This window comes from Amphiura filiformis, chromosome 14 (genome assembly GCF_039555335.1).
Source record: "Amphiura filiformis chromosome 14, Afil_fr2py, whole genome shotgun sequence".
Classification (NCBI taxonomy): Eukaryota; Metazoa; Echinodermata; class Ophiuroidea; order Amphilepidida; family Amphiuridae; genus Amphiura; species Amphiura filiformis.
This window is the reverse complement of record NC_092641.1, coordinates 35,948,315-35,962,420: the sequence shown is the minus strand read 5'-3', so window position 1 is coordinate 35,962,420 and position 14,106 is coordinate 35,948,315. Positions and strand designations below refer to the sequence as shown.

Sequence of the window (14,106 nt, the reverse complement as noted above, 5' to 3'; positions counted from 1 at the left end):
AACGTTTTCCCCATGAGCCCCACCTAAGAAAAATATTGGCTATGCCACTGCAGCACCACCTCCCAAGATCAAACCGGCAAAATGTGAACATTTCCGAGGACAAGTGAATCTTAGGCAGGGGAGGAGGAGGTACACTTACCCTCTATGTACATATGCAGTGGGATTATCAGGTTCTAAGGCTGTCGCTTTCTGGAAATTTTCATCTGCTTGTTGAAATTGACCTTGGTCACTTTGTGCCTGTAAATAAGCAATATAATAACAAAGGCACGGTTCACAAAAGGCTATTGTATACAATATCGCACCCCATTCCAAGAAATCTACAATCCAAGCTACCACTTGTTCAGGAATTGGTCTCATAATCATGTCCAGTCATCAATTAAGGGCATACTACACCCATATATTGATTTGATTGGTCTAAAAAAATATTTTTTCATTTATAGCTAGGCGATATATGCACGGATCATGTGAAATAAAAAAAATTATGAAAAAACATCGTTTTTCACCTATTTGTCTTAAAGTTGATTGGTTGATAAGGACGCTTATTCATCCCTTTTTAAGGGATTTTTTTATTTAGCGAGAGTACGTAGTAAATCTCCATAGGGATGGGCGATACCAGCTTTTGGTACCGGTTGTCGATCTAGAGCAGTCAGGGGGTGTGGGTCGAATATGTGGAAAAAATTAAATAAAATGGAAAAAAAAATGGCAGCGGAGCGCGCTTGCGCGACGCAGGGGGTTGTCTGAGAAATAAAAAAAACGTGTGCAAAATGAAGATCTAATTGAAGCGATTTGGTGGACAATTTTGGCACTATTATGCCTAGGCCTACTAGTGTAAAATTTTAGTTTGGCGGCCGAAAATTTGTGAAAGCCTTTCGTGGACAAGTTTCCCTATTATCGTAGGCCTATAAATTGTTTTAAACATAAATCGTAAAGCAGAAGCTTAAAGTGGCCACTCACTTGTATATCGATTACGCAGGGGAGGGTAAATTGAAGACTAAATTGAAGTGATTTGGTGGACCATTTTGGTACTAGTGTGTAAAATTTTAGTTTGAAAAAGCCGCAAATTTGTAAAATGACGGTCCATGAAACCTTCCGTGGACAAGTTTTCCCTATAAATTGTCAACATAGGAAATGTGCAAAAGTCGAAAGAAGAGCGAAAATGGGCATATGTTTATCCACTACGCAAGGGAGCCTGTCTGAGTACAGATGTTCCCTCCTGAGAAGTTTGAAAAATTTGAGGTCCAATTCAAGCCATTTGGTGCATAATTTTTACACTAATCAAATCAATCAATCAATAAAAAAAAAAGGGCCCGAAGACAATTTGCAAAATTCGAGATTCGTAAACATGGTCAAAACATGCATAAATCGATGAAGTCGGTATGGAGTCCGTCTTAATAATGACTTTGGTCACGGTGGCAAAATGTGACGGACCCTGCATATCGGCGGGCCCGTATAGTAATTTTCACATGCTTTTACGATGCGGACCCGCCTTCAAGCAACACGGTGACGGCCAGGTGGTGGCCGCATTGCATTATCTAAATTCAGTAAATTTTCATCGTCAACCGTGTAATTGAATGGGATTATTTTGACATTTTAAAACCGTCACAAACAAATAGGCCTATGTGGATAAATAATATAAATACAAGCTAAAACCGTTGGGGTTCGATAATGAACCCCAAAAAACTAACCGACTATATTGGAAAATGCCACACGGCCGGGCGGTTTCACAAGTTGCCGGCTCGATCATGTCATCCGCCGGTGAGGCCATTATTATAGGACCTACTTCCGTCTTTTTTCTAGGGTCTGTGTTCCGATCGACCCGACTGTGCGGGTTTTTATTAAGCATGGGCCTACTCAATTACGTGAAATTTAACCTTTCTCTCCACCTTTTCTCCTTCTCTTCTCCTTTCCCCTTTCTCTTCTCTTCTCTCCTTTCCTCTTTTTTTTTTGGGGGGGTAGCGGGCCAGTCCGGCGCTCTCCATCCACCCTGAATCCGCGCCTGATGTGTTTGTTCAGGGAATGCGGGGTATGTGTGGCTGTAGGCCTACCGTACCACATTAACAAACTAAACTTAGGCCTACTCTTCGTGGGATTACGAATCGTAAACACAAACAACACAGGTGATAATAAAACCAGTAGCAAACATCGATCACTTTACCAACAAGATGCAACAACTTTCTTTTAAATTAATGAAACAAAGCTTATTTTTGACTCAGAGTTTAATTTTAAGATGCTAGCCGAAGTCAATAACTTTGCACATTCTTTGCGTTCCTTTGTTTCAACTCTTGTTAAAAGAAGACATAAAACATCGATCACTTTACCAACAAGATGCAACAACTTTCTTTTAAATTAATGAAACAAAGCTTATTTTTGACACAGAGTTTAATTTTAAGATGCTAGCAAGTCAATAACTTTGCACATTCTTTGCGTTCCTTTGTTTCAACTCTTGTTAAAAGAAGACATAAAACCTGATGATCAGCTGACTCTTTCTGTTGACAATTTAAGTTTAAAACATTATTAACACAATTTTTGTGTTGAAATTAATTGTAAACATTAAACAAAACCAATACATTGGCTATAGTTTTAAATCTTTCTTAACATATAACGGTGGTGTTTGTAAAATATTTTGTAAAAGATTTGCAATTAGGCCTACTATACTTTGATTGGATTCGAACATTGCAACTTTACAATGCTCAAGAACACGAAAACGTCGGGTGTGTGAAACATTGTATGAAATGAGGATTCCTAGCGTAAACTAGTTTCTATACACTTTTAAATGTGAATGATAGGAGGTCTGTAGGCTAAAGAGGGACCCGAAAAAGTTTTGTGATGATTTTTTTTGCTTCAGCCCCCCCCCAGCAAGTGTTTGTGAACGGTCGACGGTCCCTATAGGTCTACCACACACAATTTATTCGCTACCTGAAGTCGCTAATAGAGAATGAAAGATTTTTTTTAAATATTTTTTTTTTTTTTTTCCAATAATTATTTTTGTTTTCAATAGGCCTACATTCCATAAAAATAAAAGTATTGTATCGGGAAATGACCGATTCCAAAATGGTATCGAATCGCCCACCGCTAGAAAAAACCAAATCATGGCGTCTGTACAAAAATGTATGCGGAAGTCTTTCGCAAGCGAATGCAGTGAGTTTCATGGATTTATACTGGATTGATACTGGATTTTCTTAAAGTGGAATGATTTCAGCATGCGGTAGAGGTAAGTGACGACACCGTTACTAGTAGGGTGTCCCATTTAGCTGTTATCATTGTGAACATACCGATTCACATTACAAATGCATTATAAATCATGTTTTCTAAGCTTCCCGTATTTCCTCAGAAAACTGAGCAAAAATTCACCTAATACTGAAAACCAAGGCATTGACTGTTCTTTAATTTCAACCTTATCAAACCTGAAACAAATATGCTGCCTTGCGAACACAAATTTTGTATATCATTGTCAACTAGAAGGGGGGAAATAAGTTTAATTTCATTGATAACATGAAATTGATGCATATTAATGTTTTCAAAGCTGTACATAATTAATTAATTTCCCCAAAAAAATAATTTTGGTACTTTTAGCGTCTGTCACAAATGCTTAATGGGGGTGATTGGATTAACGGCATCAATTCTGAAATTCTAAAGAAACTCGATTTTGTGAATCGAGGTCTATGTACCTCTTCCGAGCTTCTACCTTTAAAAGCATGTAAGCTACATTGATACCGATGCCACCAATAGAACGAGAAGATTTGCCCCTTCATTTTGCATACCACTTTGACCAATTTTTTTTTCTCATTTCTCCACAAAATGCAGAAAACCCGCAAAAAAATCCAATGGGTGTAGTACCCCCTTAAAGCATAAATAAGGGATAAGTCAAAAGAAAAGTATATGATACTGCTTATTTTTGTGGTTTACAGCTATTATAAAATACTATGTGGGTGCTATTTCTATCCCATTTTAAAACACAATTATATTGTACTTAAATTAATCGTGCTGAATTAATTTACTAAAAGATATTTCTTGTCACAAATCTGTACATCTGTACAATACATTTAGTCTGAAAATGTAAATGACATTAGCGATATGTCAATTATTACTACTATAGGCCAATCATAAAATAGTTATTCCAGAGACCCATGTTGCAAGGGGTTATGCAAAAAGTCCCATAAATAATAACATTTCATGCAACTTAAGCAATTTTGTTGAATGATATATAATTTGATGAATTTTAATGCAACTTTTTAATCATGTTAATGCAATTTTGCCAGTTTTATTCAAACTTTTTCATATTCCCTTGCGAGATGCACGGATTCTTCCATGTCAATAAATGTTGATATGTTAATTACAAATTTAAGGTAGCTGACTCGGATACTACATCCTTGCAAGAAAAAAGCTCATGTGTCAAATCAATCCAATCTATTCATTTAAATCTTAAATCATAACAAGGAAAGTATTTCCCCCACCTATTTGTAGGAATTGTAATAATTCTTATGTTTTTCAATGTCTTATTTGTTGAAAATTCCCTAAATATTGACAGTTTTTGATTTTATTTGCCCACAAGGTGTCACGGTTACCAAACTTTCAGGTTGTTATATAAGCTAAATATCTCAATTCTAACACCAGGGAATTTTTGGATGAAGTGTTTACTTTTTGATAAAAAATAACTGTTTCCATTTTTATTTTAGAGAATGTTAGAAATACTGCAGCAAAGCTGGCAAGAGAATTGAGAGATATTAATCTTATTAACCACACCTGAAAGTTTGGTAACAATAGCACCTACCCTGTGGCTAAATAAAATCCAGGTACTAGTATTTGGTTAATTAATTTAGTGTTTCTAGAAAAAATCAAGAAAACACAAAAAAAATTACCTCTTTCCTTTTAAATTATATATATGTAAGTAACACAAAGTGACTTGGTTTTTATTATTCTGTGATATATTGGCAGCAAAATGAAATCTAACAGTTTTATATTCAACTGCTATAAAGGTTTGGCTATTTTGAGAAATTGGTTAAGTGCCAAAACTCCACCCCTGTAGTAATTCAATGGGATTTTAAGATGACAAAACATTGTGCAAGTCAAAAATGCTTTTTACACAAGCAAACACCCGCATACATTTTGTACCCGCTTTCTTTAAAAATTCCAAATCATACATAAACTATCTTTTCCTTTAGAACCAACAAGCAGATAAGTAAATTATGTGGTGAGTAAAACATGTCCTACCAAATAACAAGATTAGAAAAGGATGCTGAAGAATGAACATACCGTATTACCTGTAATAAACGCCCCGGGAGTGCTGCATTTTCCCCAAAGGGGCGTTTATTGAAGGTGAATTGTCAGTGAAAAAAAACTTCAAAATCGGATTAAATTTCCAGATGGTGCTCCTGTAGAAAGGAGGGATTTGCGGCTATACTAATACTATACCATGGCGGCGCTCACTGAAGTCGAGTGTAAAATGATATTTCCGTGGTAAATACAACAAAATTACACCCGTAAGTGCATCATCAAGCAAGAATCTAGTGAAATTCTACCATAATTAGGCAATGGAATGGATGGAGGTTTGAGTCATAATAGGATTTGTCCATGCAATTTAGCAATTGTCACTGACAAGACTGACATGACTGATGCAAGTTTTAAGCTTACTCACACAATAAAGCATGGAAATGTTTGCATTTTTATCAACTGTTCACAGAAAAATTGGAGGCGTTTATTACTGGGTTTATTAGAGAGGGAGCGTTTATTACAGACAATACGGTATTTGTAAAATGAACTCAAATAACCCCAAAATGACCTTTAACCTCACATCCATTGGCATCACATGTGCCATTGTATGTGACGGTCATAATGAATATACAAACAAAATGACACACCCCTCACCTCTAATAGATATTGTCAGACAGACAAACAGACAAACCTGTGCAAATAGTGCAAATGCTTCAGCGCATGTTGGGAATTTTCTAGTACATTCTTCTAACATCTGCATAGCTGACTGCATCTGCATGGGACTCTGCTGTAGTATTGCCAATCGGTACTTGGCATAAGAGTGCTGAGCATGCGCCAGAGCAAAATCTTCCTTCAATTTGGTACACTTCTCAAAATCACGAGATGCATCTTGATCTGCTCCAACAGAAGGTTTAACTGTGGTAATATGAAAACAACAAATTAAGAACAGGTTTTTTACATATTCTATAATTATTAAACTTACCTGATGTTGAAGACTTTAAAATGTTTTATTTGTGGTAGAAATGTAGATGGATTTGTGATAGGAAAATACCTACCGTATTTCTTCAAATAAACGCCCCCGGGGGCGTTACATTTTCCCAAGGGGGGGGGGGGCGTTTATTAGAGGTCATTTTTAGCACGACAATTCCCATTAAAATCATTAGGTAAGCTTAAAAGTCACGCTAAAATGATGAACTATGAACTTTTGACACTGACTTTTGGTTCACTTCTGGGTTTCTGATCCAGATTTTCGTCAATTATTGACGCTATTATTGACCATGTGCGCAACTTGGTAAGCTTACTACACAAGATAGCATGGAAATATCGGCATTTTGAAACATCTTGGTTGAAAAAAAGTGGTGGGGGCGTTTATTTGAGGGGGGGGCGACTATTTGACGAAATACGGTACCTTCATTTTAGAAATATAGATCTTTGTCAAAACATGTAAGTATGAATATAATGTTCACCTTTTGAAGGTATAATTTTGGTGTTTACCTTAAGGGAGGTCTTAGCCCTGGAATCATGTAACTACGATTACACTTAACGTGTTCTAGTAGAATTCTGGCAAATTTCACTAACAACTGTGTGTGTTAACCCTTCAATGTTTTCTTCTCATATTAGACATATTTTATCTTGTTTGAAGTCCCAACGCATGTAGTCAGGGAGCTCAAATAGTAACAAAATATTTATTATAAGCAGTTGGACAACCGCATCACAAGAATATTTTTATGGAGATCCAAAGCTACAATATGATGCTTACTGGCTTCAGTTTTTAACTGTTTCCGACAAACCAAATCTGTATTCACTTTAACAAACACATCTCAACAACCAAAAATCACATTTTAACCAAATAACTTTTATTTTGTAGCCAAGATTGAAGAGTATAGTCACAAGTAATTTCAATATCTTGGCACCTAAGATAACAGAGATATGGTGCAGGTACAGTTGTTTGGCACAGTAATACCTATAAGGTGCTTTCCATCGCATGATGATCCTGCACAACTTTTATCAACTTCTCTACTTAGAAGATCTAGAAAGTAAAATGACCAATGATGAAAGTAAAGCATGACTGCTCATATCCATAAGTACCAGACTTGAGTCCTGTTTATCAGGGACAGTCTGTGTAGCTCATTGGTAAGAGCACTCGCCCGACAAGCGAGAGGTCTGGGGTTTGAATCCCCGCACAGGCAGGTATGTCCGGAGTTTTTACTCTGGTATATCTGCCTATGCATGTAATGTTTCCATTTGTAAATTCATGTTAAATTGTGCTAGTGTGCGATGCGTAATTCTTCTTTCCCCTGTATAAAAATGACCTCTGGTTCAAATATTTGTTACATCAACAATTTAGCTTGCTGGATGTATGGTTTACAACCAGGACTTACTATTGCAAAATTACAACAAATTCAGAATAATGTAGTTATCAATTGTCAAATGTGTCAAATTGTTACGATATTGGCTTATCTTGCGACATGTTTATACACACAGTCACAATTCGACAACAACGACATCAAAAGCCAGTCACCGCTAATAATGTAGGTTACAAGCTTGAAATAATCTGTAGTTCGCTGCTCAGATAAAACAATATTGGTGACATACAGCCTCGCAGGCAGCCAGTGAGATTAGGTGTTTCCATCAGGGCAGCCATAACTAGCGAACCACATGGTGCTGGTGTGGCGGGCAGTGTAATGCAAAAGAGAGAGAGAGAGAGAGGACAGAGGCAGAGAAAAAAGCCCATATACTTAGAGAATAAATGATAGGATTTTGTCTTTTGCCTATCATATCGTGTCATAATGGATGGGCTGGCCAATATTTTGAGTAGTGGATGCCGGCGCAGCGGTATCCACTACGATAAAAATATTGGCCAGCCCATCCATATATGACACGATATTGATAGGCAAAAGACAAAATCTATCATTATTCTCATTCTTATTCAGTTTTAATGTAATTTTTGCGAGAAAAACTGCCTTTTTCAGAAAAAAAAATAAAGTTACTTTTGTGAGAACATCCCGTTGTTTTAAATGAAGCGAAACCATCACAAACATCTAAGCCGCCGAATCGCGTTCTTAGTTCTCGCGCGTGTATTACGCTTGAACGCATTATCGCGATCATTGAGGAGCAACAAGCGTGCCGCCGTTGCGTGGCGTGTAGCGTCCTGACTAATATCACTATCCACTATTGTGAGATATTATACACCCGAAAACCAATCAAATTACGTGAATTCTTTACAAGACGCACTCATTGAATAAGAATGTGCAACAAGATTTACAATGGCTTCTTACAAAAGACATCTTTCAACTATTTATTGGTGATCACAAGGCTGATCACGCATCTATGTCAACTTGTGACTACATTTTTGCACACACGCTTTACTTGCTCTCCTTGACCCACCATCCAAGACTTCCATTCTTGATCATTTTGTAAATCCAACTGTATAGTGCAATAATGCTTTCGAGTCATTTTAGAATATCTGGCTACATTATTGTTGAAATGTTTTAAAAATATTGCTGCTTGTATAATATTGTATTGAAATTTTTCTTTAATTTTGGTGCTTACTTAATTTTCAATATGCTGTGGTTTTACATATACTTTTGCTTTTAATCATGGCTCTTACTATTTTTCTGGAAGCCCTCGGTCATTGGGCGCTACATCATGGGCTTTTAATAATAATAATTAAAATTATTATTATTATATTAATTGACACCTGTCCCATATGCCAGTCCTCTTATTACACCGGTGGGCTGCTTACCTGTCCTCTGTGGTGATATATATCTTGATTATCTGGGTCTATTCTGACAGCTGTAGCAAAATCGGACATGGCTTCGGTTGAGTTTCCTTCTTGCATATGCATGCTGCCTCGCTTGATTAATGCATTGGCCCTCAACTGAAATGACAAACATTAACTTCTTTAAAAGATAATAGGGAAGACAGGTCCCGATATATGGGTACCCAAAGAGGCTATCCCAAGTTATGGGTAGTGAACACTATCATTTACGTTTAGTTGGGCATGTAAGGAGGTCTAATTTGAATCCCAATAAATTTGGTTAAAAACCATACAAAGTACATACATTTCAAGGATTCAGAAAAAATACCACTTGCAACAAATCTGGGGGGTGGTAAATCAAAAATGATCCTTTGTTACTTACATGTTCAAAATCCAACAATAAAGTCAACCCCCATTGCAGCCTATTGGCCATGACTTGCAATGTTTCCTGGTAAAATATGAGCAAGTTTGACCCCTGTGTTGAACTTTTATTGACCCTTACACACTTAGAATCACTTTTTAATTTTTGGAACATGTCAGATCTGGTAAATAGACACCTGAATACTTAGCACTTCAATAAAAAGGGACAAGGTCCAAGATAGGACATCCAAAGATGTGGGTAGTGAATGCTATTCATACATGTAGTAAATATTCATGTGGGACCATTTTATTTTTCTTGATTATTTAATATTATAATTGGCTGCTTAAACACAGTGAGAGAGTTATCATGGGGACTTTAGTTGAGATTGCCCGAGTACCCAGGACCTAGATGTCGGCGAGAATCACAGAATTGATTCTAGTTATGATTCTCGCAAGATTCAGTTAAGAGAATCAACTTCTCAACTGTCTTGTATCATACAGTTAGTGCAGTGACTTTGATGGATTTTGATTCTCGCAAACCAAATCGAAATCTAGGCCTGGTACCAACTGTGAACTCAAGTAGTGCAGTGGTTAAGCCTCTGCACCGGTAATCCAGCAACCGGGGTTCAATCCCCGCTGAGTCCTGATTTTTCTCTCTCTCAAAATTTTCATATGTCAGTTTGCTTGAGCTCCAATAAGGTCATTTAAATTACACCATGCACCAGATACAGCGTTCACAAGTCTTACTGTTTTAATAAGGACGTTTTGTTCATAATTTTAACATTTTTACTAAAACAGTTCCCTTTAACAACATTGCACAATTTTTGTGACACGATCACTAAAAAATATGCAAGCAAAAGGTGAACTTTACACCATCATTTAGAGCACATCAAAGTCTAGGGAAGGTTTTCTTATTTTCATAAAACATATTTTTTAAAGATAAATATGCATATTTTTTAAATAAAAATATGCACCATTATGTGCATTTTTTGCTGAACAGAGTGAGTGACAAAATTGCTTTTTATACCTGTTTTTTTCTAATATTTAAAATTTTTTTTAAAAAACCCTTCCCAATTTTTGTGATTTTTACAAAAACTGAACATTTTTATGTAAATCTGACATTACCATAGGATTCCTTGATTCATTTCCTTTCGAAAAATGTATAGTTTTATCTACTTTGGACTTAAACTTCAGAAATAATGAAGTCGCTTCAGGATCTCTGTAATATTTAGTAGGTAAGATTTGTAAATTATATATTACGAAAATTATCGATTGATTTACACGATTGATTTTCATAGGAATATTGATATCATAATACTTGTAAAACAAAATGTAGACCTCTACGGGTGTGAAAATACCCATTTTACTGGATTTCTCTACTGAATAAAAAAATGAAATGCTGTATAAATTTGCTTCAAAACTTTTTCCAAGTGCAGCATCATCAGATCAGCACAAGTATAATGAACTGAATGTGTGCAATGATAATGTTTACGATATTGCTCACAATAGCCTACAGGATTGCCTTATTTTGGCTGTATACATGGATGAACAAGTCTGATGCACAGTTACAAATGATCCAATCAATTCCAGCTTTGATGTTTGTTCATAATTAGGTAATCAAGAGATTACTGTCAGGTTTCAAGTACCGTAGCGCTGAGCTGTACACCAGCTAAAAACTGGTTCATCGCGAACGGTATACTGCAGTAAGACATAATATTACAGAGGCTGCCCCCTATGGCCAGCAATTGGATGGAAATAAGTGAGAATGAGATCAAACCACCATCCTTCCAAGTTTTCTATCTTTACTTTGGATATTATTAGTTACTAGGTGAAGCAGAGGTATGGTACAAGAAATTGGTGGGCGCAAAGTGTCATACTGGGTGAAGCTGAACCCAGTATGACACTGAGCGCACAATAATTTCCCGTACCATACCGATACTGAACCTAATAACGAATTTATCATACCACTAAGTCATTCTAAATTTTAAAATAATTATGTTTTTATACATTTTTATTGTTGCAAAATAGTCCCAAACAAAAATGTTTGGTAGACTCATAACAGTGCGATCTTACCTTTCCGATGTTGATTAAGATACTTCTTGCATCGATCCCGATATCGCGGAAAAAACCAATAGTCATTTTGTCCCACATAAATGAATAAATAACAAAACCCCGATCCCCGAGTGGACTCACCCATTCGGTGACGTCACACTACGATAATCATCCCTTATCCGACTTGGGCAGCCCTACTCGGCCAAACTTGTAGGGGGCGGCGGGGTCGGATAATCAACATCGGAAAGGTAAGATCGCACGGTTATGAGTCTACCAAACATTTTTGTTTGGGACTAGACTCAGTACACCGGTCGATCTTACCGTTTCCGATGTTGATTAAGATACTTCTTGCATCAACATCTGAAAGATCGATCTAGCAAGTAACCGACGGATGGAGGTACAAGATTGGCCAGCATCTGATAAGGATCGGGAGAGTGGGTAGCATGGTAATCGCGAGGTCAAACTATTTCCCCCCCCCCTCACGGCCGGGAAACAGAAAGACTACGTGAACAGACAAAAACCCTGAACTGAAAGTGCAGTGGTTAAGAATAGAAACACTGGTTCTTACCATGTTGGAATTCTGATTGTCAGCAAAACACCTGATACCCAACCACCATGTTATCTCCCCAGAACAGCCCTGGTGAACTTATCGCCTGGTCGTTGGTTTACGTTTTTGTAGTAAACCGTGGAAAAGGACGACGGGTTCTTCCAGGACACAGCCTGACAAATCTCTTCAATGGGGACCCCCTATGGTAGGCCCACGAAGATGAGATAGATCTGGTTGAGTGGGCCTTGGGGCGGCGTCTTTGCCGCCCGAGTCCACCAACACCTGGACCAGCCACCGTGCCAGAGTCTGTTTAGCGGCTGGACCGTGCGGTTCTGCGTGGGTGATAAATAGCGGTCATGAGCCCCTCTTAAGGTTGGTGTTCGGCCAAGGTAGTGCTGTAGCGCCCTCACCGTGCACGACAACCTGTCTTCGGCTATTGACGAACCCTGCCCAATACTGGGTAGGAAGAGGGCGAGTGTCGGAATGTACTTCGCTCATTTTTGCAAGGAAATCCGGGCGAAGAAACAGCGTCGCTCCGTTGTTAGTAAACACGGAGGCTGACTTGAGACTGCGTGCAACTCCGAGCAGCGCCGTCCAAGCCAACGCCAGAAGAAAGGCCGCCTTAAGAGTGGCGTATTTAAGGGTCGCTTTTGACAGGGGCTCAAAAGGGGACCCTTAATATACTCCAAGACTGTGTTGAGGTCCCATGGAGGGACCACCTTCCTTTCGGGCGGGCTCGTTGAACATACCGTCGAGAAGAAGACTTAGGGACCCATCTGAATTGATAGTCGACCCGTCTTCAAATCCCCGATGAATCGAGAGAATGGCTGACTTGTAGTTGGCTATCGTTGCCTGCTGAAGTCCTGACCTGAACTTTTCTGTCAGAAAATCTGCCACTAGAGGCACAGGGGCTCTAGTGGGAGATGTCTTTCTCTCATCGCTCCATGCGTAGTAGGGAGCCAAACGCTGACTATACGCACGGAGGGTAGACTCTCGTCTACCCCTGGCGATGAGAGAAGCAGCTTCTGATGAAAAGCCTCCCTCCGCCGCACGTTCCCTGATAAGGGCCATGCAGCTAACTGCAGGTGCTCTAGTGGTAGACTTGGTACCTCTCCTCCGGGCATCCGGAGTAGATCTGGTAACTCGGGGAGTACTCGCGGCTGTGCCGCTAGTAGATCCACCATCGGTCGAAACCACAGGTGTTTCGCCAGAACGGTGCTATCAGAATGGCGTTGCAATCCTCCCTCCCGATCTTGGTCACCACCCTTGCGAGCAGTGAGATCGGGGGGAAAGCGAAAGCAGTCATTCCTCCCCAGTCTACGGACAGAGCGTCCACGGCGAATGCCTGTGGGTCTGCGACCCTCGAGCAGTACACCGGCAGCTGATGATTTCGATGAGATGCGAACAAATCTATCGAGGGTGGTACATCACCTCGAAGATCGTCTGGGCGACCTGCGGAGCAAGGGACCATTCTGTAGGTCCCGACACCTTTCCTCGTGACAGATCGTCCGCGAGGATGTTGGTGACTCCGCTATGTGCATCGCTCTCAACGTAATCTGCCTGGCCTTGCACCACCCTATCAGGCGTGAGTGCGTGCAGGCACAACCGTGGTGACCTGGTGCCCCCTTGTCTGTTGAGGTAGGCCACCACGGTTGTGTTGTCCGCTTGGACAACGATATGAGATCCACGATCACCTTCTCGAAGTGCTGGAGAGTTCTCTCCACTGCCCAAAGTTCGAGAAGGTTGATATGGAACTCCGTCTCCGTGGCCGACCATAGGCCGAGACTGAGTCCCGTGGATGTGGGCCCCCCAGCCCAGCTTTTGACGCGCCGGTCGTCACTACGTGGACGCACCGCTGGTGCAGGAAACCTGACACCTTGAGTCAAAGTGGGCTGATGGGGCCACCACCAGAGTTCCTCTCGCGCGAGCTCCGACAGCGGAACCGCGAGGGATATTGGGTGACGACTGGGCCTGTAAAAGGCTAGAAGGTGTAGTTGTATAGGCCTCATGTGAAAGCGGCAGCACGGTACGAGGTCTACCATACTGGCCATACGGCCCAAAACCTTCATCCATGCCACAGCGGGTGCCCCCTCTGACTCGGCCAAGAGTCGGGCACACCTCGCCATGTTCGTCACCCTCTCGGGTGAGGGCACCGCGAGCCCCTCCTTGAGGTTGA

The 14,106-nt window shown here is 39.8% G+C and overlaps 1 protein-coding gene across 1 annotated transcript in view; it reads right to left on the bottom strand.

Moving 5' to 3' along the window:
• Positions 1 to 14,106, bottom strand: part of LOC140170035 (mitochondrial import receptor subunit TOM70-like) — a 79,144-nt gene that overhangs the window by 5,261 nt on the left and 59,777 nt on the right. The window contains 4 exon segments of the mRNA XM_072193350.1: positions 140 to 237; positions 5,903 to 6,102; positions 6,105 to 6,126; positions 8,957 to 9,091. Coding sequence (XP_072049451.1) covers positions 140 to 237; positions 5,903 to 6,102; positions 6,105 to 6,126; positions 8,957 to 9,091 — 455 coding nt within the window.